We start from the raw sequence: 23861 nt of genomic DNA on the forward strand, positions 1-23861 counted from the left end.
CTGTCCCAGCACTCCCTCGGTGTTAGTCCTTAGTGCATGCGACCTTTCCCTGTCCGTTTTTACAACTTAATTCCGCGGTTTCACGTATTTGGTTTCTTTTTGTAACCTCCGTGTCGGGTGAGGGGAGAGCAGGGCCCGGGGGGGGGGGGGTCAGCGGGGCGGGCCCTCGGGGTGCCTGTACGTGACTGTGCTGTTCTCTCGCGGTCTGATCGCATTAAAGATCTGTGTTTGTGGCTCCAACTGCTGCCCGGACTTGTTCTTGCGGGTTCCCCGCCCGCGCCGCCGCCATCACCGGGACGCGCCGCCCACCCCTCCGCCGCCCTACGCAGGCGGGGCGGAAGCGGGCAAAGCTGCGTCGTGGAGTCACTTCCGCCAGGAGGCGGTGGAGGCTGGAGGCGGAAGTGGCGGTGAGTGTGGAGCGGGGTGGGGGTCGGTCCCACAGGGGCCTCCTGGGGCCTGAGGGGAGGCCTCCCGGTGCGGGGCCTCCTGGGGCCCCCCTCCCGTCGGCGGGGGGCGGCTAGGCTGCGGCCGGGGGCAACCAGCAGGCAGGGCGGGGGAGCGCAGCGAGCCGTCCCGGGGATAAGGGGAGCTCCCGCGCCGCCCCCGCGGGTGCGGCCTCCCGGTGCGACCCGAGAACCGGACACCGGGCGGCGGTGGGTGGGGGTGTGCCTTTTGGGAACGGAACCGGCTCCTGGAGCGCTCCCGGCGGGAACCGCGCCGTGCTAGAGCGGAGCTGAGGGCCGGAAGGCGGGTTTAGTTAAGCCCCTGTGCTGGGCGGGGGCTAGCGGCAGGGCTGGTCCGGTGCTGGCTCGCAGCTTGAGCCGGGCTGGGGAGCAGCGCTGCTCGTGCCCGAAACACTGGAGCTGTTCCATGGTCCCTGCTGCGCTTGGCCCAGCCCTGGTGCCTGTCCCTGTGACTGGAAGGGTCTCCTGTCTAGCTTCAGCAGCTCAGAAACTTGCCCCAAACCATATCAAGAACACTGGGAAAGAATTTAATCCCTTTTGTAAAAGCCTTGGACTCTGCCAAGGTAGCTTGTTGCTTTAATCCTCCGTTTCATCCAAGCGAGTTTATCCCATGTAGTTGGCGGGCTGCGTAGGGGTCCTGAGGAGATGCTTACAAAGTGCTTCAAAGTGGAGATCGATATTTCAATCAAATAAAAATACAAGAAACCCCTCACCTTGCAGAGCTCAACCGACAGCCTTCAGCACTAATCCTGGAGAGAGTTCAAATTTGTGTTTTCCTTAGCAGGTCGTAAGCCTAGTCTACAGGCATGAATTAGAGTGTTTCTTGCAGAAAGAAAAATACTTCAATGTGTTAAATTGCGATGTCATTTCCATACTTCTTTCCTTATTTTGGAAGGTGAAAAACCTCTTACATAACTGCTGGGAGTCAGAGGGGCAGCCTACTCTGTGGGGAGGCATGTCTTGGTGTGACTGGAACCAGTCCTCCTGCGTGCAGGGGCAGAATTGGGCACCCTTCAAGGGACTGCCTGCGGAGGCTGGAAGCCGAGAGGCTCTGTGGGGCTGGGCATTGGGTATGTGGATGGAATGGCCTGTGAACGAGCTTTCCTCCGTGTACACGTGCAAGAGAGGAAAATAAAAATTCAACTTCTCGGGGGAGGAAAGAGGGTTCTCCTGGAGATACCTGCAGCTGGAGGAAGGCTGTTGTTTCATGCTGCCCTAAACCTCACTAGGCTGAGCAGGAAGGGCCCACTGGGCAGCAGAGAGTTTGTGATCTGTGGAACAAGTGCTCCGCTTAAAAAATGTACTTTCTTTTTGTCATTTTAATAAACCTATGTGAAATGACCACAGCCTCTTCTAAAGGGTTTTCATACACCGAGATCTCCCCAGAGCCCCTGTTGCATTAAATGTATGGCGGTGCGGAGAAGTTGCCATGCTTCTGGTGCAAGCCGGGGAGCCCCATGGATGAGGTGGGGATGCCTGTGACATGGGAGATTAAAACAACTTGCTAACTGCTACTCTGCGGTTGACGCAAGGGATCTGCAGCAGTTGGTGAGGGTGACTGGCTTGGATCTAGCAAAGGTTTTAAGTTTTGGGGTGGTAAATGGCACGTGTCTCTGCTGCTCGGTTGTTATTACTGGCCTAACCTATAATCAGTTCCACACAGCTTTGCAGCTGTAATGCTGTTCATCTGTTTGCTTTTCCCATCACTCTCTTGGAAAAAGTACTAGGTCATGTTTTGCTTTTTGCTAAACAGTTTCTCTGCTTGGAGCCCAGCTGTAGTGAAAACTGCCCTGGAAAAGGACTTTTCTCCTACAAATGACAGATGTATTGCATTCTAAGGTGATGTTTGGTTGTACTCTGGAGGAGTTTCTAATTCACTTATTGTGAACGCTCTGTGGCACATGTCGTGTCTGCACTGGAGGGTTAAGTGTCATTTAAGAAGAATGAGGTGTTTTTGAAGAGATCTTTGTTAACAGAGGCAAAACAGCAAGAGTGAGGGGAGGGGAAAGGACAGCTGTATCAGCAGAATGTGGGTGTTTTCTCTGAGACAGCTGCCTGCGTTGTCTTTGGTGTGGTCTGGGTTAGAAACTGTGTCCTTACAGTGCTTGTAAGGACACGAGCAGGAGCAGAGGTAGCCTGGGGTCTGAAGGGGATGGTCTCTTTGAGGCAGTTGTCCCCACCAGCCCGTGGCTGTGACTTTATATCAAGAAAGTTATGAGCTGCAGATGACCCAGCAAAACTGTAAGCATATGTACGCAGTGCAGTCTGTATTTGGAAAGGAAAATTTCCTCACTTTGAGAAAATCTTTCGTGTTATTTCCTCATGACTGGACCCTGATGTAAGCAGGACTGTAGAAAAGGGAAAAAAAGACCCAATAATATCTTAATGTTGCAGCCAATGACTGCCCAGGGGGTTTGCTGCAGTGCCTTGCCATACATTGTATCAAAACTGAATGGTCTCTACTCATAGAAGACAGCCATGAAGGGAACGTTGCATCTTGTTCAGACCAAAATTTGGAAGCTCTTCTGTCATTACTGATTGCAGCTTGGGTCTTCAGCAATTTCTGGCTGACAGGAAGGAAACCTATAAGGTACTTAAAACTAAAAAGTACAGAGCAAAAACACCCAAATGCTGTGTTTGGGTGCCTAAAATAGCCAGTCAGAATCTGATTTCATCATTCTGTGAAAGATAGAAACATGTTGAACATCAAAGCTAAGTTATAATATATTGCTAGAAATTTTCCAGGAAGAACTGGTGCATGGTGAGATTACAAATGCTGTGGTTTGGTATTTTATGGGTGGAAAATGAGATAAACCTTCCATCACACAGATACTTAAATGGTTTCTATCACCAGTTTTCATACATCTGCCTGTACACAGTTCTCTGCCTATCAGGCAGTTCTAGCTGACTGGTAATGATACTTTGTCTCTTGGATTTAGCTGTGGCTTGGCACTAACCACTTGCTGCACAAGTTCCGCTGGTTTGATACAGATCAGGTTTGTAAATCTGCGCTGTAGCTTCAGCTTCGTGGCACCCCACGAAGGTGAGTAAAGCTGTGTTTGTCTTGAGTGCAATGTTGTTACTGTGGAACAGGAAAGGGTATTTGTTCCTCCTTGACTTGACTGAGGACTGCTCCTAGCCTGTCCTGTTGCTGGGGGTATGTAGCCTTTAAAGCTTGGGGAGTGGTGGAAGTGCACACACCAGAAAATGAAGTCATGTAAGATGCAGACCCTGGCTGTACCGCAGTGCTCCTTGGGCTGTGTGCATTCAGTTTGGGTCTGCCCTGTGTGGTTTCTAATTATTTCCATTTCTGTGAAGTCCTTTTCCCATGTTTTCTCACGGTGAGGCCTCCTTTTCCCAAGCAGAGAGCTGATGCTAGCTATATCTAGAGCCTACAGCATGAGTTAATAATGCAGCAGCACATGACCCTGTATTTCCTTGTGAGGTGCCTGGATTTGTTAAACTTTCTAGTGACTTATTTTGTGTCCTCTACCAGCAGGAGACAAAACGCGGGCTGCTAGAGGACAGTAAAATCATCTGAAATGCACACTATCATTTTCTGCTTGTCTTCAATTAAACCGATTATCACACTTCTTTATTGTTCAGAGTTCAGACTGTTTCACATGCTGCCAGCACGTACTTTGGCAACTGCGGGCGATGGGATTTCCTGCATTGTTTGAGTCTTTGCCATTGACCTTTGCAGTCGTTGTTCTAGCACTGCTTCTGCTCTCGCAGGGGTGCAAAGGGCATTATTCAAATCCTGAAAGAAAAGAGAAAGAATTGCTTTAAAGGCATTGAGTGCTTTTTGTAATCGGTGGCTCCTAGGGTCATTGCTGCAAAAGAAGGGGAATTGCTGGGGTTGTCAGGATAATTACCACTTTTTTTATTGTTCTCATCCCAGTCTAGATGACAATGGTGTGATTTATAGTGAGTCATAGAAATATGCCTTCCATACAGCGTTAAGATGGTGGCCCTTTAAGACTAAGCCAGGGTAGAAGCCTGATTTTGGTTCTTGGGAAGTCTCATAGGTGCTGGAAGCACTCGGCTGTACCCTGGAGGTTTGCTGGCTCCACACCGGGGGCTGCAGAGGGCTCCGCTGGAGAGGCTGGCAGGGTTGTGCTGGAGCCCTGTCACAGCCCGTGCTGTGGATGCTGGTTACCGCAATGTTCAAGAAGATCCACCTCTCCCTGCTGCTGGAGACGGGCACGCTAGAAATACACAAACCATCTGCCTCGTTGCAAGGGAAGCTGTGTGACCCATTGCTGCTGACGTCCCCATTGCTGTGGCGGTGGTTGCTCTGCTCCGGTAAATCATTTGCTCAGCCTGTGCCTGGAGCCTTGTACCTTGAACCTACTAGAGGTTGGGCACTCAGCCGGCTCCAGTAACTGACTGGTGCTCAGCTCACCAGCATGATAGCCTGGTTGGGAGGAAGGCTTAATGCATGACTCTTCCTTTCCTTCCCCTTTCCATCTGGTGCCTTCCTACCTCCGTCTCCTCCATCAGGTGCCTGCAGTTGGTCTGGAAACAGCTGGGGCCTCCTGAAGGTGTCTCTGGTGTTGCTGGTAGACTGATGTGAAGGGCAGATGAGGTCTTTGGAGTAAGATCTTTGGAATAAGATACAACTTCTACATTACTGATTTAATCGCATTTGCATGGTATTGCACAGCTTGAATTAAATTGCCTGGAGCAAGATCTTGTACTTGATGTGCTGTCCTAAAATAAATGCCAGAGTGCTCAGATTGAAGTAAGTGCTGTATAACTCCAGTCTTGTAACTCCAGCAGGCTCTAAGCTTAGCTAGGGGATTGACAGCAGTGTGCCAGGCTGTCCTGCTTGCCCCATGAGCTCAACCCCTGCCTTGCTGCACATCTGTCCCCCTTGTACCCATAGGAGAAGAGACCTCTGCAGCTTTTCCCTCTGGTGGGACAGGGACAATGCGGGGAGGTGAGACCCCTAGTCGAACTGCAGCTGCCTAAAGGAGCCCGGCCTTCCAAGTGTGACTCTCATTTTGTGTTTCTTTGAACCTGTAAATGAACTTTGGCATGAAATGTGAGATGTAACGAGCTCTGTTGTTGTTGGAGTTGAAAGCCCCAGCTCTCTGTGTTGTCTGCTGGTGCTGAGTTTAGGCTGTTTTCTGCTGGGGAAGTAAATTGCTCCAGCGGACAATCCAGGCATGTGACTGCTGGGGCACAGTCATGGAAAATTGGCTTCGTTATCATGTTTATTTGCTCTGATATAATTTTTTATGACAGTGTCATGCAGCTTTTTCCAAGGCTACTGGAATGTGTTATTCTTAATTTCTTCCCTTCTGCTATTTTTTTAAAGAAGAACTGTCAGAGAAACTGTATATAATATTGATTTTTATTATTGTTGTGGGTAATGAGTTACAGGCTTTTGTAACTGACTAGGGCTTTTTCTTCTTTTTTTCCCTTTTTATAACAAATTAGCACAGAACCCCTCTGTTACTGTAGCTGTAGCTCAAGATTATGATTTATAGCAGGAGAAACTAAAATAGCAATTGTTAGCTTTTCTTCCATTCTGATGAAATCAAATTTGATCGATTTTAGTCTCAGCTCATGCCTTCTTTTTCCTGTGGGGAAGGAAGTAATCACTCTCTTGTGCTCCGAAGGGCTGGGTTGCTAAACTTAACAAGTAGTTTCTCATCTGAGAAGGGGTTGAATAACTTTGGTTTGTTCCTGTACAGAATATGCTGGTGTTTGTTTCTCTCTCTCCTGGGGAAGCTCAAGTGCTGATTACAGTTGGGAACAGCCTGATGTTGGAATATAAAGGTCACGAGTGTTTCCTTTCACTTCTGCAGCTGCGAGTCAGACTGAGATACATGGGAGGTGGCAAGAAGTCTCTGCAGCAAAAGGAGCTTTTGGCATGTTTTTCTTGAGGGAGACCTACAGACTGGTCAGTTCTTTCTGTGTAGAGGCTGTAGCCTTTTTTGTCCGGGTCTAGCAGAGCTGATTTCCTCTTCTGAAGAAGAAATAGTGCTATTCCTGCACCCCACGGTCTCGCCCCATTGCTCCTCATGGGAGACCTCTAACCGCTAGTACCAACGGCACTTTCTATCCAGCTCTGTTACAACACGCTGATTTGCTCACCTCCCATTAAATGTTTGCAGTGTGAATATCAGGTAGTAACAGCATTTTTTTGTGGTGTGTTTTTTTTTTTTATGTAGTCCAAAATCAATTTTAACTGTTCTTTCTGTTGTTGCAGGTGAAGGGGGAGAAAGGTATCTGAATACCAATGAATGAGCTGCGATGGATAACAAAGACTCAGAAGCTGAGATCCACCCTCTGAAGACTGAGGACATAAAAGGTCAAGAGAATCATGAAAACTCTGTGGAGAGAAGAATTGTCAGCAAGCAGTCATCACGACTGTCTCGGTTGTCCCGGTGGCGCACTGCCGCCTTCTTCATCTCATTATTTCTGTGTCTGATAATTGTGTTTGCTTTCTCATTTATTATTCCTTGCCCAGAGAGGCCAGTTTCAGAAAGAACATGGTTCCAAAACTATGACAATGCAGGTGAGCTTGCTGTAGCAGAATAAATACTTACCAACAGCCCTTTTACTTTATGTGCCACAAAATTTGAATTGTGGAGCTCTACCTAAGTGCGATCTGGAGCCAGGCCTGCAGGGATGCTGCCCTTGGAAGCAAGAGCTGTGAATACCTGACCTGGATAAGCAGTGGCCTGTCATAATTGGAGTGGCCTTCCAGGAGGTGTTTACAGGATCTGATGGAGAAATTAGATGCTGCTCTGAAGTGCTAGCAAGGTAGCAGGCTGGTCGCATTTGAAAAAAAAAATAAGGAAGTGTATCTGGGAATAAATCTGTGTTGAAGTTTGGTCTGTAGAATGTTCTCTTGAAGTTTGAGCTGAGGTTTGGAGACAATTAGGCATTTTTTCCTCTGTCAGTATTACTTTCTAACTTTTCCCTGTAGCTAATGGGAAGGGGAGAGGAAGAATTGCATCTTGGTCTTTTTATAAATTGCACAAATTTATAGTTGCTTTAGTTGGCTCTTTAGTCTGGGTGCTGCTCCCTGGTGGCCCAGCATTCCCTTCTGTGAAAGCTTTGCTTTAATCTTACACGCAATGGTGTGTGCTGATTGTGCTATAAACACAGAGATAGTGCTCACCAACAGGGACTGAGCTGTGCATGTTAATGCAGAAATCCCAAGTTCTGCTACTCTGAGCTTAAGAAGGCTGCTTTTAGCTGAGAGTGAGAAAGATGGAATATCTGGGGCTGGGTTTTATGGGTTTGGGGTGGTTTGGGGATTGTTTTTGTATTTCAGGAGTAGCAACCCCACACCAATACCAGACTTGTTCTTTGTTCAACATAGTTCAAATTCTGGCTGATTGGCTATAAAAGAAGACAAATCCTCTGGGGGATAACAATTTTAAAAAATCCTTTGGCACTAACTTCCAGTCCTTGTTACTCATGTAGATGGCTTTTTTTAATACAAAAGCCAGTTTGTCCTGATGTTACACTGTCAGAGATGGAGGCAGTGAGTAGGTCTCTAGGAATTTGTGTTTTGCTCCAGCTAGCTCTGCTGTTGGTTGAGGCAGTCCTCACCAGCGCCTGGCTTGTGATCTCTTTTACAGTGGCCTACCAGTTTCTCGCTATAGAAGATGTGAATGAAGACAAAGTGCAAGATGTCGTCTTTGCTTTCAAAGCTAGCAATGGCAGCAGCAACTTCAACAGATCCTGTCTGGATGAAGAAGGTAGCTGTAGCTGATTCAGAAACAGAAAGCCTTGTAGTAAAGGCTGTTCTTTCTCTTTTAGCTCTGATTAGTCAGGCTGCTATGGGACTGGGAGAGAAAAGTGGGTTAGCTGGGTGGAGAGAGAACCTAGGTGAGTCCCAGCTCTTGGGTGGTGCAGAGCAGCAAAGGTAGGTGTAGGTAATGCTCCCTCTGACATCTGTTTTTTTTCAGGTCGGCCTTCTCTGTGTGCCTTTGTTGCTGCTGTGTCTGGCACGAATGGCAGAGTGCTCTGGGAGAAGCCTGCTGCTGGGGAGATTGAGTGGATGGAGTGTGGCATCAGGCAGCTCGGGGATGCTAAGTCCCCAGGTTGCTTGGTCATGGCGAAGCCAATGTCTCTTATGGCAGTTGACCTGCGGACAGGTGAGTAATCAGCAAGAGTACTGCTGCCATACAGGGGGCGGTGGTGCTTGCTTTTGTCACCTGGTGACTTCCAGACCTCGGAGGCTGGGAACATGAGCATGGCATGACTTGCTGATACGTGAAAATGGGCACAGGGTATTTATTATCTTGAAAACCTTGCCAGAGCCATTTGCTGGACTGTTGAGAAGCGCCTGTTCTCTCAGCCTCTGTGTTCCAAAGGCTGGGCTCTGTCGTGGTGGTTTGTGCCAGCCACTGTATTATAAACAAACTTTTCAACAGCTTTTGAAACAGGAGAAGCAGTCATTAGCTGTGAATGTTACTTCATACTCTCAGGGGGTGGACACAACCCTGCAGTGTTTCTCAGTTGTTTGCATGTGAGTGCTAGGAGTGCCTGCAGTGGCAAGAAGAGTGGGAGCTTTAGGGATTTATAATTTTAAAGTCATCAAGGAGAGCACTTAGGGTAAATACCAGTTTTGGTAGTCCAGGATTTTGTCTGGTTCCTCTGGAAAGCCTTCTTAATTTCTGAACCTATAGATGGAGAAACTCATCATCTTGCCTAACATGGGGTGAGGGTAAAGGGGGCCTGTACTTCTCTAGGAACAAGGCAGTGGCCATCTGTTCTGCCTTGAGCCTTCCTTGCTGATGAAGCCTGAAATATATAAAGTCTTGGAAACATACCTAGGATCCCATCCTCTGTATCTGGTATTGAACCCCTCACAGCCTATTTTCCAAAAACTGGGAGAGAGAATCATAGAATCACTAAGGTTGGAAAAGACCTCTAAGATCATCAAGTCCAACCATCAACACCACCCTGCCTCCTAAACCATGCTTTGAAGTGCCATGCCTACAAGTTTTTTGAACACCTCCAGGGATGGTGACTCCACCACCTCACTGTGCAGCCAGTTCCAGTGCCTGACCACTCTTTCACTAAAGACATTTTTCCTAATATCCAATCTAAACCTCCCCTGATGTAGTTTTGTTACTTGGGAGAAGAGACTGACACCCACCTCACTACAGCCTCCTTCCAGGTAGTCTCCCCTCAGCCTCCTCTTCTCCAGACTAAACACCCCCAGCTCCCTCAGCTGCTCCTCATCAGACTTGTTCTCCAGACCCTTCCCCAGCTTTGTTGCCCTTCTCTGGACATGCTCCAGCACCTCAGTGTTCTCCTTGTACTGAGGGGCCCAAAGCTGAACACAGGATTTGAGGTGTGGCCTCACCAGTGCCGAGTACAGGGGCACAATCACTGCCTTGCTCCTGCTGGCCACACTATTCCTGATAAAAGCCAGAATGCTGTTGGCCTCCTTGGCCACCTGGGCACACTGCTGGCTCATGTTCAGCTGGCTGTCGATCAGCATCCCCAGGTCCTTCTCCACCGGGCAGCTTTCCAGCCACTCTTCCTCAAGCCTGTAGCATTGCATGGGGTCGTTGTGACCCAAGTGCAGGACCCAGAACTTGGCCTTGTTAAACCTCATACACTGGGCCTCAGTCCATCGATCCAGCCTGGCCAGATTCTTCTGCAGAACCTTCCTACCCTCCAGCAGATCAACACTCCCACCCAATTTGGTGTCATCTGCAGACTTACTGAGGGCACACTCAGTCCCCTCCTTCAGATCATTGATAAAGATATTAGACAAGACTGGCCCCAACTCTGAGCCCTGGGGAACACTGCTTGTGACTGGCCACCAGCTGGATTTAGCTCCATTCGCCACAATTCTCTGGGCTCAGCCATCAGCCAGTTTTTTATCCAGCAAAGAGTATACCTGTCCAAGTCATGAGCCTCCATCTTCTCTAGGAGGATGCTGTGGGAGACAGAGACAGTTAAAGGCTTTACTAAAGTCCAGGTAGGCAACATCCACAGCCTTTCCCTCATCCACTAGGCAGGTCACCTGGTCATAGAAGGAGATCAGGTTGGTCAGTCAGGACCTGCCTTTCATGAAGCCATGCTGGCTGGGCCTGATGCCCTGGTTGTCCTGCACTTGCCTAGTGAGCTCACTTAAGATGAACTGCTCCATAACCTTCCCTGGTACCAAGGTCAGGCTGACAGGCCTGTAGTTCCCTGGATCCTCCTTCCAGCCCTTCTTGTAGATAAGCATCACATCGGCAAGCCTCCAGCCATCTGGGACCTCCCCTATTAACCAGGACTGCTGATAAATGATGGAGAGTGGCTTGGCGAGGTCCTCTGCCAGCTCCTTTAGTACTCTTGGGTGGGTCCTATCCAGCCCCATAGACTTGTGAGTGTCCAGGTGGCACAGCAGGTTGTAAACTGTCCTTCTCCTGGATTACGAGGGGTTTCTTCTGTGATCCTTCCAGCTCGGGGCCGAATATCCTGGGGACAACTGGTCTGACTATTAAAGACTGAGACAAGGAAGGCATTAAGTACCTCAGCCTTTTCTTCATCCTCAGTGGCAATGTTCCCCCCACTCTGCATCCAGTAGAGGATGGAGATTCTTGTTGGCTCTCTTTTTTGTTGTCAATGTGTTTGGAAAAACATATTTTGTTATTCCTTACAACAGTGGCCAGATTGAGCTCTAGCTGGACTTTTGCCTTTCTAATTTTCTCTCTCCATGACCTAATGAGATCCCTGTACTCTTCTTGAGTTGCCTGCCCCTTCTTCCAAAAGTGGTAAACTCTCCTTTTTTTCCTAAAAAAAGGGCAAGAAATAGCTTGCTTTTCCTAGAAATAGCAAGAGGTATAGCTCTAAGCAATCTGAGGAAAATCTAGTGCAACTTTTAATTTCCTTTGTATATGGAAGTGTAGACACACACAGAGCTGGAAAGCTGCTGTACCAACTGAGATATCTTAGCACTGTTTCCCTCGACAGGCTTTAGCACAGGTTATTTATAGACTGTTAATGAAGTAGTTGCTTTTAGGTCAAAGTGTAGAAAGGTGACTGCTGAGCCAAAGGCTCGTAACTAAAGACAGCCATAAAGAAATGGCACAAGCACAGAGAGAAGGAACACAGGTCACAGCAACAATATGGTAAGAAAACATTCCGTAGATAAATTAAAAGTAATAGATGAAAAATTGCTTTAGATAGAAAAGTAAATAACCCAGAAGTTGATGTATTTGATACCTTCTTGCGATTAAGTAGGTTAAAAAGGGTTTCTTAGCGTAGTTGACTTTTACTGGGGGTTAGGGGGGCAGATCAGAATAAAATGTATTTAAATAGGCTAAATGTATTTAAAGTGGCAAAGTCTGACTTACATCACATTGTGCTAAAAACAGTAGTCAGAACAATCTTTAGCTGTTAATGATTCATCATTGTGGAGGATTGGTGAGATTCCAGGGCTCTCAGGCTGCCTAGCCTCTGCCTGTAGGGAGTTTGAAGGGGAGGTAGGGAGATTATCATCTGAAAGTGTCTGATGTAGTTTTGATCTTTAAATGCTGATAAAGTTAGTGCTTTTCTACCAGTTTCAGTTGTGTGAAGTCTTGCTTTCTTGGTTGCCAGAATAAGTGACCTGAGCAAACAAGAAGGAGGGTGTAGGATTGCATGCTTCTGTTTGTGTGGGACGTCTAACATTCCTGCATGTTTATCTTGCAAGCAAACTGGGACACAAGAGTTTAAGATTAGCTGTCACAGGTCAAAGCAGAAGTCTGTGTAGCTTGGTGCTCCATCTCTGCTGGGGCCAGAAGCAGAGTCCTAAGGAAGAGGACAGGAGTAAGTGTATTGCCACACCTTCTCTCTTTACCTTATCCTCTAGCAGCTTGCATTGTGAGCCCTGTGAGCAGTTCTGGTCTGTGCTGGTCTCCTAAGGGATATGGCAGAAAGGGGACTGCAATGACCAGATGTATGAAATTGCTTCTGTGCAAGGAACCACTAAATTAACTGGAACTCTAACTTGGAGAATGTGTGACAGGGAGAAAAGTCTATAAAATTTTGAGTGATAAGTAGAAGAACAGGGAGTGATGGTTTCCTGTCGCAATTCTTCATTGCTCCATGGTTTTTTTTTAATCAAGTGATAGGTTCGGAAAAACCAAAAGGAGATACTTCATCACATCCACGGTACCACGGATGCCAGGAGCTTACAAGTGTTTAGTAAACAAGTGGGTAAGGGCATGGGAACGGGGTCTAATGCTGCTTGGTAGAAAAGACCTGCCTTCAGCTCAGATAGCTTGTGAGCTGCAGACTGGGAGAGCACAGTCTTTGGATGTGCATCTAGACCTCACCCAGCCTGAAGCAAGCAATCCTTGCCACAAAGCTTTGTGTCTTCTGCGGCTGCTTGAACTGAGAGCTGAACTGCCGTCTAAGTCATAATTTTAGTATTCCTTCCATCCCACCCACCCACCCCCCATCCCCCCTGAAAAATCCCCTTTCACCCTGGTTAGATTTGCTGTCTAGCAACTTGTCTAATTTCCATCTTGGCCTCTGTTGCCATGCTTTTGCTGTGACCTTGGGCTTTGAGGAAGCACCGTAACAACTCGTTGATGGAGCAGGCTGAGACTGGATTCATAGTTCATGGTCTTTGGGGTTGTGTTAGAGCATGAAAGCTTCTCAAGTTCTTTGTGTTGAATCCATCTCACTGTTACCTGTTTCTATGAAGTCAGGCTGCTTTTTTAGGAAAGTAAGATACTTCCTCCAAAACTATATCCACTGTCTAACCAGCAAAGAATAGAGCCTTATGTACTGAAATGCGAATTTCATCAGGCTGGTCTTACTGTTGTAGCTTTGGACTGTGCTGAAGCCAGGATATAGTTATTTGAAACTTAAGTTCTCTCATTCCTTTGCCTGCTTGTTTTCTTCAGGGGTGAAATTCTTTGCCTTCCAATGATTTCCTAGGGGCACTCTTCTACTTCACATCTGTTGTCATAGTAACTATCCAAGTATTTTTGCAGTGTTTCAGTAAAAGCTTTGGAGGAATCCTACAGGAAATACAGCCTGCGTTAAATTATTGCAGACACAGTCAGGTCCTTGGCTTTCAGGACGACCACCTTCCTGACAAAGAACATATGATTACTTTGCATTCCTAAAATGATAATTGCTGTCTGTGACACTGTTTAAAGGGGAGAGTAAGCGTTTCTCCTCTGAGCACCTAGTTAGTTGCTTGAGTCGTCCTTAAAAAGAAAAACTCCCACTGGTTTCCCCTCCTCACCAAATTCCGCTGCAGATTCTGCTGGGCAGTGGCTGGAAAGTGGCCAGCAGCCCAGGGCAGAGTGTGTGGAGTAAAGTTACCCAGCTAGCCTGGAGCTGTTGAAGAGAAACTCTTCACAACAAAACTACCATTTTTTAAAGACCAAAGCTCTACTACCTCTATTTACGAACAAGTGTGAATGTGCTGTGGATGTTCTTTGAACAAGGGAGAGGTGGGATGTGAACTGAATTGTGGCTGGTCACATCAGTATGGAACATCTGCAGGAACATCGGCAGGAGGCAAGTTGCAGTAAAAAAGGTTTTGTCAGGAGTAGCTGCAACACTGTGGTCAGAATTCAGCTGCTTTATGGTGTTAAAATGTCTGTGCAGATTTAAATACACAGCAGCAAGGTTTAAGATCACAAAAAAGGATTCTCCCTGCCATGAACATGCAGTGAAGCTTGCTAACCTAAGATAGGAGAAAAGCAAGCTGTTCTTTGCGGCCAGGATGTGTAGGCAGCTAGAATTACTTTCCAATATAAGTTGAAATTTTGGATACTGGGAGTTATCTGAAATGCAGAAATGCAACGAAAGTACCCCATGATGAGCATAAAGGTGACTGGCTGGTGGTGCTGATGGGCTGTAAATGGCTGGCTACTCCAAAGTACTTTGAGGAGCAGGGGTGTTAAAAGCCTTTCAACTGAAGTGTCTTTTAGTGAATGTTTCCCAATAACCCTGTCTTCTAGGGGAGGTTCAGTGGAGCCAGTCCAGTGACTTTGGAGCTAATTATACTGTGCTGACGCCGGTGTCAGTGATTCCAGATGTGGATAGTGATGGAGTTCAGGACCTGATAATCTTTATTGCTACAGGAGATAAGGTATGTCACTCTGAAGCTGTGATAAACCTGGTGGCTGGACCACAGGGCATGGCAGGAATGTTATTTATTTTGATCTTGTAGTCTAAGGGGAAGTGTCCAGAGGCCTCTCATATCTGTGGGTTTGGGGTAGGTTCTTTCCCACTCTACAGAGATGTACTCCCAAATCAATATGTCTTTTTTTTTTTTTTTTAAGCATAAAAGAAAAAAGCCAGCCAGGAATCCCTCCCCCTTTTCAGTGTTCCTGGGCTGTGTGTGGAATAAGCCTAGGCGAGATGAGCTTGCAGTTTTCAGAGAAGTAGAAGTGAACAAACCCTGACAGGTTTGGCTCTTAGATCAAAGCACAGCTAACAGGCAGCACTTTCGTACCACGACTGCCCTTTTCTGGTACCTTTCCTGTCTCTGCCTGTGGTCTGCTTTAGACAGCTCTCTTCCTAGTGTCACTGCGCTGGTTAATTCTGACTTGGGTTCATTTGCTGAAATAGCTGCTAGTTATGTTATCTCCATTCCAATATTGCTTTTCCCATTTCTTCGAAGGGTAAAATCATGCAGCTAAAAGAGTTTTTATACTAAAACATCTGCATCTGTGATTGAGTGGTACAGCATTATCTGCATGTGCAATCTGTCCTGTTTAAAGCATACAAAAGTTATGGTTCCCTGCAAGTCTGACAGGAGGGTGTCCTCATACCACAGCACTCCATAAGCAAATAGGGTTTTGCTGTCTGAGGCATTGTTGTTGCCAGAGACATCAGAAATTCTATCCTCCCAACTCCTATGTTTCTCTTCTGTTTTCTTTTCTCCTTGCTTTTGCTATCCCAGTTATCTCAAGATTTTTTTATTATTATTTAATCTTAAGCAGCCAAGAAATGTTTGAATGTAGTCGCTGTTCTGCAAGACTGCCTTTTGATTTGTTTTCCATTTAACGTCTCTAGCTATCTTGGTATGAGATCCCTTCCTCCCTCTGGACTTGGCAAGCACTCTGTCAGCTTAAGTAAAAGTGTGTTCTTTTTTGAGAAGTCACGCAAAATGTAGGGAACTTGAGTGGAGCTCTGCAGCTTGGAAAAAGGCACTCCTGTCAGAAGGGTGATTCAGAACTTAAGTAAATTAGCTTTGTTGCTAACACGGGCTGAAGTTGAATGGTACATTATACTGCTGTTTCCTGAAGTGGTGGACCTTTGAGCAGTCTGGGGAAAGGCCTGTGTGCAGGAGGTTAGATGGCAGCTTTTTCTGAGTGTCTTATTGACCCCTACCTGCTGCAAGCTTCAGCACAAATACATCCAGGAAAACATGACGTTTTTCAGGATGCATTACTGGTAGCAGCACATGGAGGTATTAAGCAATGCAGTGAGTAAGGTGCATGTATTCTCACTCACCTTTGGCTGTTGCTGTCCCGGGGCAGCTGCTGAACCAGTGCTTGTGACTAAAGGTGAAGCTGATATACAAGAGCTGGTATGTGTCTCCTCCCAGTGTGGGAGGCTGAGAACAGCTGGTGGGTGTGCTGCTTTCCCTCTCCAGCTATGTTCTTCTCTCCCCAGCAAACTCTATCCCTTATTCACCTGCCAGACTCTCCAGATTCACCTTGAGAGCAGCAGGTCTCCTGTTCTTTCTCAGTCTCTCCCTCTCAAGGAAGAGGGAAGGGTTACTGCCTGACTCAGCATCTCTGGTGGATGCTCTTTCTCTTGGTTTGACATTTCCCTTTTCCGTAGCATTACTGCTCTCACCAGACCATGACTGTTGCCCAGACATTTGAATCTGATACCAGTTTCAGTCTATATTCTTCTGGGTGAAATGTTTTTAGTGGATTCTGTTACCCTGTGCAAAGAATGTAAAGAAACCTGTCAGCTCTTTTATCCCCTTGGACTCATGTCAGTCTTAGGAGGAGTAGATTAGGGCACTTAAAATATTTAGCAGAGCTACATGTAAAGCCAAGTTTCCCCTGTGTCCATATGCTGCTTTTTTTCGTTTCTGCCTTTAGGTCCTATCCATCATTGTCACTGCGCAGTAGGCTTGAATCGATCTTTACTGTCCGTAGCAGAGCTGGGGCTTCCTGTTTGGTGGTCCCAGACTGCAGGGGAGGTGGTTGGCAGAGGTAGTAAAATCTCGGGGCAGGTGGTTGTGCTGGAAGTGGTTTTCAAACTTGCAAAAGTATTCACAGCAGGGAGATCATGTAACTCATGCCCACACCTCCAAAACCAGGGAGAGACTTTTCATGCAAGCCTATGCTGTTCCTATTCAGTTCCTGCTCAGTACCAGCTGCTCAGAAGCTTAGGAAAACACTCCAAGTTGGAGCAGTGATAATGCAATGCAGCTTTAAATTTTTTTTTATCCCTTCCTTGCATAGATTAAGACCTTCATCCATTCAGGAAAAAATGGCAAACAGATTGGCTCCACTGGAAGCCTGAACATTGATGGGAAAGCTCGCTATATTAGGCTGAACCTGGACTCCTCCTCCTACTTCTTCTTCTATACAGGTACAGTTCTGTTTGTGAATTTAGTCTGAAAGAGTGATTATAACTGTGAAATCAGGATTTCTAAACGGTTATCTGAAAGTGTGTTATGCATTCTTAAAAGCTGTGTCATGCTTTCACCTAACAAAAGAGCTCTTCAAGGCCAGGAGAGGGGGGGCTTCTGCTTAAACTAAGGTTTTTTTATGTACTGGAGTAATTTTATTTGAAAAAATGTTGAGAATGTAAGGTTTAAGTAGTCATTTATAGCAAATTATTACTCTGGAACACTTGGATTATGAACAGATAAGATGTTAAAAGCATTCAAAAGCAGGCTTGTGTCTCAAAATACCACTACAACTCTGTGATGCAAGCCCTAAAAATATAGTTGATCTGCCAGATCTGGAAAATCGTAGAGTTCAGAGCAAGGGTAGGATAACTTATCTCCCTCATTCTTCTTTTTTTTTTTTTTTTTTTTCCCACAGAAAATGCTCTCTATGCCTTTTCCCTGAAAGATCTCTACAGTGCAGCAACTGGGAAGGAAATTAAGCTTCCCGGCCTTGAGCAAGATCCTCAGTGGGAGAAGAATATTGACCATACTACGCACCGCTTATCCCTTCTCAGGTGTGAGATTATGTCTTGGTTGCTGGTGAACTGGAGGGTACCAGTGTTCCTGACAGGATGACCTGTTGTGGCTTTGTTCTTTTCTGGCTATATGGCTTTTGGACTAGGAGCACATCCAATGCTCGGGGAAGGTGCTGGTGTTGATGGCCAGGTCAGGGTTTCACATCAAAGGAGGAAAATCAGGCTGGGGTTTCCTATTTGCATTTACCGTGCAGGGGAAAAAACCAAAACCCCACAATAAGACCATCCACAGTCTAGGAAGCGTAATCATTTCTCTGTTCTTGTTCAGCTCTGGAGACATTCGTTACCTGGCAAAAATTCCTGGGCAATCACAGGAGAACATCTTGGTTGTGAACTCGGAGATGGCTACACTGATCAATGCACGAGATCTTCAGACTTTGTGGACCCTCAACGTGTCCCGTGTTGTGAGGTAGTGTTACTGATGTGGGTTGGATGAGGCGTTTCCAGTCTCCCAGCGCCAGTGTTGTCCTGGCAGATGCTATTTTTTTATTCATTTGAAACATGAAAGCCTGCTCTGTGGTTATGTCTGGATCATGCTTATTGTATTATGTGTCCTCTGATAGCAAATGTCAGGTGCCACTTCAAAATTGAGCAGCCCAAAGCTTTGATTCTTCATTCTGTGCCTGCTGTAATATGGCTGTCTTAGGACTGGGCTCAGAGCTGGGAGTGGTACCAGGCTAACCTAACACAGCAGTGGAGTGTCTTACCAGGGGAGTTGCTGGTAGGATAGAGGCTGCTCTGAAAGAACAAGGTATGTCCAAGCCATCAGGGTGTGTTACGATCTGTCCATTCTCTTTCTCTCCCTTAGAGAGCCACTACTTGGTTACTACAAACCTGATGTTCTTGGCATTGTCCTTGAGAGTGAAATTGGACCCAACAGAAAGAAGGTTTGAACGCTTTTCCTTTTAACTTCCCTTTTCTCTGCATGTCTCAGCTCAAGGAGGCATTGAGTCAAGGGCAGCTGGTGGGATGTGTTTCCCTCTGGCTGATTTTAGGAAGTTTTAGGCTGGGAAAAAGATTTCTTTCAACAGGTTATTGGAGCCATCTCGGGCACTTTAATTCTCTTCTCAGCAAGGGGCTTCAATGACAGAGCTCTGAACCCCTTGAAATAGCTGCAAAACTTGTGACTTTAATGTCGCCCACCCCAGGTCTCACAGCTCTGTGATGCTCAGCTTCAAGTATTTCCTCATCTTCCCACGTGTCAGATACTTGTTCACGTAGACAGTGTGGGGTAGAGACAGCTGACTTGACTTCTCTCTCATGGCTTTTTAGAGTTCTTTGTTATGATTTTCTTTTCTTTCTTCCCTGCTAGGTTATGATTGTTGAGAGTGGATCTGGAGCAGTCCAGTGGGACCTGAAGCTGAACTCAAGAGCAGAAAGCCCTGGGCCAGCCACGCTTTCTACTGCTGATCACCGGTCTGCCTTCCTCATCTGGGGTGAATACCAGGCAGCAGGAAATGAAACGGTGAATAGTGTTGCTGAATGGTTGCTGTTTGGGCCAGCATTGGGTGGAGCTACCCTCTTTTCCCAGTGTTCACATTCACATCTGTCTGTGTCACTAACACTGCAGGCTCCTGCACTGGGTGTGGGGTCACTGACCAGTCCGGTGTGCTAGAAGCAGGCAGACCCCTGCCTGTGACCTAGTCTGTACTGGGTCCTCACTATGTCCATAGCAACATCCCTGCTAGTAGCTGGTGGTGGCACCAACAGCTTTTTGTGTCTTCAACCTGGCTACAAAAGGGACTTTGTGGCTCTATGAGCAGTCACTGGATTGCCCAGAGCCCTGCCTTGGTGTGGTACTGTAGGTGAGGTGAGAGGCTACTGGCTTGTTACCTCTGCTGCTGTTTGGCCTGGAGCCTCCTGCAGCAGTACTGTAAACAGTGATCTCCCATGGCCATGTGAATATCCTCTCTCTGCACCAGCGCAGTCTCTGGCAGCCTCAGTGCACAGCTCAGCTGTGTAACAGAGACCTCTGGGGCAGTGGCTGGCAGCATTAGTGACAGGTGGTGTCTTGGAGGATTCCTGAGCACCAGCTGAGCTTCATGCACTTTTTCTCACTAATGCTACCAGCCCTAAGGCAAAACTGCCTTCTGCCTGTAGCAGATAGGCCTGCTGTTCGCAGGAAGCTAGGGGTGGAGAGGAGAGCACCAAGCAGTAAGCAAAATCCCAACACTAGTACTAGTGGCATCAATCAGGATAAGTTGGGCAGACACGGGCAAGTATCTGACTGGATGTATTCTGTTGAGCATGAGTAATAGCTGAGCTGGTGCCGGCATTGTTTCTGGAGTAACGTGTGGGTCTGTGTCCTGATAGTGTCCTGTTGGTTGCAGAGATCCAGACCTCCTCTCCAGAAGCTGTATCTTTTCCATCCTTCCTACACTAATGTCCTGTTGGAGCTCCGCAATAGCACAGACCAAATAATTGCATTCAGTGGTAAGTCCTCTCCTTCCAGCACTCCACTGAGGAGGTGCAGGTGGACACTAGCTGCCTGGTACCTCCTGGACTCCGTGAGTGCACGGTGTTGGCTCTGGTGGCCTGTATGAACACAGAGACCTTAGGCTGGGCTTTTCCCTCTGCTCTGCATTACAGCCACGCTGTTCGAGCGGAGCCGTCATGCCTGCTATGTGCTGTTGAGGGGGCCTCAACCCAGCGAGGAGCCAGGGTCAGTGTCTCTGATGAAGCGGAAGCTGAAGGAGGATGTCTCTGAGAGCAGGGTGATCTGGCTGAGCCAGGTGGCTGTGGACAGTGAACAGTACATCCGGGACCGCCTCTACAGGATGCGATTCCACAGCCGAGTGTGAGCTTGCTGAGGGAGGGGGAGAAGCTGCCCTGGCCCAGGGGTCTCCAAGCTGCCTCTCCTCTGCAGCCATGCTCTTAGCAAACCCAGATCATGAATTAAAATGGAAAGCTGCCTATCTTGATCTGCAAACCAAAGTGTGGCTGGTGGGGAAGCACCCCCAGTGTCTGGGGATGCCCAGGCTGTGAGGGCAGCTGCCAGTGCGTCTGTCCTCAGAGCTGATGGGACTTCAGTGGTTGGCCACCCACCACTGAAGTGTCATCAGCTCGGGGAAGAGGGCTTTCCCCTTGATCCTTCTGTGCCTGCAGAACTGTGCTGATTCAGCATGTGTCTGGAGGAAAACATATGCTTGCTGGGGATGCTGGGGCTGATTATTTCTTGGGTGCTTGCATGAGAAGAGGAGCTTTGATGTGTGGTGTTAGATTTCCTTTCTGAGCCAGCTCTCCTGGCTGTGGGAGAGGTACTTGGCTGCAGGTTGATTTGCAATTGCCTTCTCCTGGATTTGGGTCCCTGCTTTGGGTCGTGGGGTGTGCGTAGTGATAGACCCCAGCCGCGGCTGATGATGTGGCTAGGTGTCACCTGGGCCAGCAGAGCACAGGTTAAAGTGTCATTCTACTTAGAAAATGGCCTTTTCTCCTAAGAATAGCCCCATGTGCCCCACTGCGCAGTCACAAGCCTACCTGTGTCTGTCTCCTCTGTTGCTTCCTTTCCAGCCAAGCTGTGCAGTGTTAGTGACACAGAAAGGGAGCTGGTCTCCCCACTGATTTATGCTCCCTGTCCCCAGTCTGATCATAGGTGATGTGAAAACCAGAGACCAGGCTGTCTGGTTCCTGCTGGTATGGACATCACCTCTCCTACTGGTTTTGAGGTACCAGGGGATACAGGACATTTTTTCAGAGTAGAATTGCATTTTAACCTTGCCTGGGAGCTGGGCTTGCCACTCTGGAGAGCCCTGTACCCAATCAGCAATGCCAGCTCTCCTACAAATACTCTTTCAGTCTTGCAGCTGTTGAGGAGCCTTTTCCAAGTACTGTCCCCTCTGCCAGGAGGTGGGCAGGCTGTAGGGCAGGCGTGAGCCACTCTGGGGAACAATGCAAGCTGTCTCTGCAGCACAGCTCTGGAGAGAGCTCTGTGTTCCCTCCCTGCCCTCAGAATTGAAGTGATGTTGGGTGTGGATCTTCAGGTGTTCTCTCTGCCCAGCCTGGTAGCCTGAGGGAATGGGACAGATTGCTGTGTGAAGATGATGTCTCCTCTGGAGACTTCTGTAGCGTGGTGTGCATGCTCTGCTCTGTTCCTTCATGGGCATCAGTGCAGACTGTAGAAATGAGGTGCAAAGTGTGGAAAACAGTTTGAATCTGCTGCTCAGTCCTGAAAGCTGCAGTCCCCACACCAGCTGCACTGAGACACAAGCCCTGACCGTATGCTGCTGGGCACCCACCTGTCTGGTGAGAGGAAGGTGGACAGAAAACACACACCCTAAAAATAACCTCTCTCAAGTTTTGCAGTGCTGCAGGGGGTTTAGCCATTGCCTCCCTCCCTTGCCTAGTCTCAGAACGGGGCGTGTGCAGAAATACTGTAGGATGAGAAACTTAAGCCAGGTTGCATAGGGTCAAGCATCAGTTCTTCTCTTGTGGCACTGCTGAACTTTAACCTGCTGCAGGACAGCTTCTGACTCTGGCAGCTAGTGTCACCCAAGCTCACACCCACAGCTTCAGCTCTCCCAGTCTTGCAGCAAAATGAGCTGCAGCATCAGTGGTCTGCCTGGATGCTTACCTCCTGCTTCCAGCTGGGCCAGTAGTTGCCTAAAGAGTGCCCTGGCTCCCTCTGCCCCATAGCTCAGGCAGTCAAGGGAGCTGTGTAGGATGAGTGCTGCTGGCCTCTGCAGAGCTGTGCTGCTGACGGAGCCCAGTCCTGGGGCATCCAGGCTGTGCAGGAAGCTGGGGATGCTTCCAGGGGAGCACTCCACAACCTCCAAAGCACCCTAGACTCAAAATGGTGGGTTTCTCCCTCTGTTCCTCTCTTTCCAGGCTGTTTTCTGAGTGAGTCTGAGGGTGCAGGGAGACTCCCCTGCCACATCCCCTAGCTTAAGTTGCCTCTTTGCGCAGCACGAAAAAGCCTGAAGCCTAGCAGCCCACACCAGCATTGCAGGGATCATGGGCTGCACCAGTGCTGCAGCACCGTGGTTGCGAGGGCTGGATTCAGCCTGCCCTTCTGCCAGCTAGGACAGAGCTGGGAGCGTGGCTGCGGGAGCTGGGCAGTGGGAGCCCCAGGCTTGTGTGCTAGTCCGATCTCTGTGTTGGATGAGGATTGTATCCCACTGAAATTCCCCTGGCAGGGAGCAAGGTGCCCAGGCTGTATTCTCTCTGCAATCCCAGCATCTCAGCTCTCTCCCTGCTCAGATCTCTACCCACACCTGACCTTTCTCATGGGCACACTGAATATTCCTTTGGGAGAGCTGAATTTTTGGCTTTGGGGGACTTTTTTGGCTTTAAGTTGCCCATCAATGTTTCCAGATACTTTGGAAACGCAGATTTCCCAGTGGCAGCTCAATTAAATGCATCAGTGCCAAAACAGCACCTTCTTAACAAAACAAGTCTCTTCCCAGCTTATTTCCCTGTGTAATTGGTTTTTTGCAGTATTTAATGAATGACTTTGTGCCTTGATTCCATAACGCAGATGGGTGATGATAGCATTTATCACTGTGTTATGTATTAGTGTGGTTTTTTAACACTAAGACTGTTTGGTTTGGTTCTTTAACTTATTGCAGATTGTGCCCTATAGGACTTGGTCTAACCAGTATGGTTTCAATAAATCCTCTTTTGCATTGTTTGTAAATGGTGCCCCGCTTTTGTTGTTGCAGCTGAGATTATGCAAGACTTCTGGATTTTTTGGCAGCCCTTTGTGTGACTTCCCAAAGGCAGAAACCCCGCTTTTTCAGAGGTATCCGGGTGTCCTGGTGATGCTTTGATGGCTGAGCTGGAAGGGACTCTGCCCCAAGGTGCTGCCTGCTACCCTGTCCCACTGCAGGCAGGTGATTTACCAGGAGAAGCGAGCATGCGTAGGGACGCTGGGGTTAGATAACTATCCCTGCCCCCCTGCCTAGGGCGCCATGACCTGGTTTTACTGCAGCAGTCCATCAGCATTAGAGTCTCATGCCGGGACTTGAATTTGGATCAAGCCAGAGGGAGCCATGTGGCAGGCAGTGTCTCATGGAGCATGGGACCATCTGTCACTGCCTGGCGGCTGCCAGTGCCAAGGTCCCAAGCTCCATCCAGTGACCAAGGCTCCTGCAGCTTCCCCTGCCCTGAGGCCCCTGTCTGACCCAGAACTGAGCTGAGAAATACCCCCTGCTCCATGCCGGGGGTCCTGAGCTCTGTGGCAGGGAAGGATGCTGTGATCCTGAGCATCTCAAGCATCCATGCCATTTGTTGTCCAGGGTACGGGCT

At 48.1% G+C, this 23861-nt stretch overlaps 1 protein-coding gene and 1 long non-coding RNA gene across 10 annotated transcripts; one reads left to right on the top strand and one right to left on the bottom strand.

Moving 5' to 3' along the window:
• The first annotated feature begins 305 nt into the window (after positions 1–305).
• FAM234A (family with sequence similarity 234 member A) lies at positions 306–23250 on the top strand. Of its 9 annotated transcripts, none has more exons than XM_075106098.1 (13): positions 379–407; positions 6281–6601; positions 6685–6993; positions 8069–8188; positions 8399–8587; positions 14402–14532; positions 16871–17000; positions 17459–17597; positions 17887–18027; positions 18427–18505; positions 18931–19083; positions 19949–20051; positions 20208–23250. In XM_075106098.1, exons 3-13 carry the CDS (start codon positions 6729–6731, stop codon positions 20417–20419), a joined length of 1662 nt encoding a protein of 553 aa, XP_074962199.1. In that variant the 5' UTR covers positions 379–407; positions 6281–6601; positions 6685–6728; the 3' UTR covers positions 20420–23250. The 9 variants fall into 9 exon arrangements, with proteins under 9 accessions (XP_074962204.1, XP_074962195.1, XP_074962199.1 ...); XM_075106100.1 differs by lacking the exon at positions 6281–6601 and adding an exon at positions 3404–3507 and having other exon boundaries at positions 390–407; XM_075106097.1 differs by lacking the exon at positions 379–407 and adding an exon at positions 4840–5026.
• On the bottom strand, positions 4046–4766 carry LOC142062905 (uncharacterized). Its single transcript, XR_012662583.1, has 2 exons — positions 4340–4766; positions 4046–4224 (listed from the first exon to the last, which is right to left on the bottom strand). It is a non-coding gene; the product is annotated as an uncharacterized LOC142062905 (long non-coding RNA).
• Positions 23251–23861: the final 611 nt, after the last annotated feature.

The sequence above is a fragment of the Phalacrocorax aristotelis genome, chromosome 10 (assembly GCF_949628215.1).
Source record: "Phalacrocorax aristotelis chromosome 10, bGulAri2.1, whole genome shotgun sequence".
Taxonomy (NCBI): domain Eukaryota; kingdom Metazoa; phylum Chordata; class Aves; order Suliformes; family Phalacrocoracidae; genus Phalacrocorax; species Phalacrocorax aristotelis.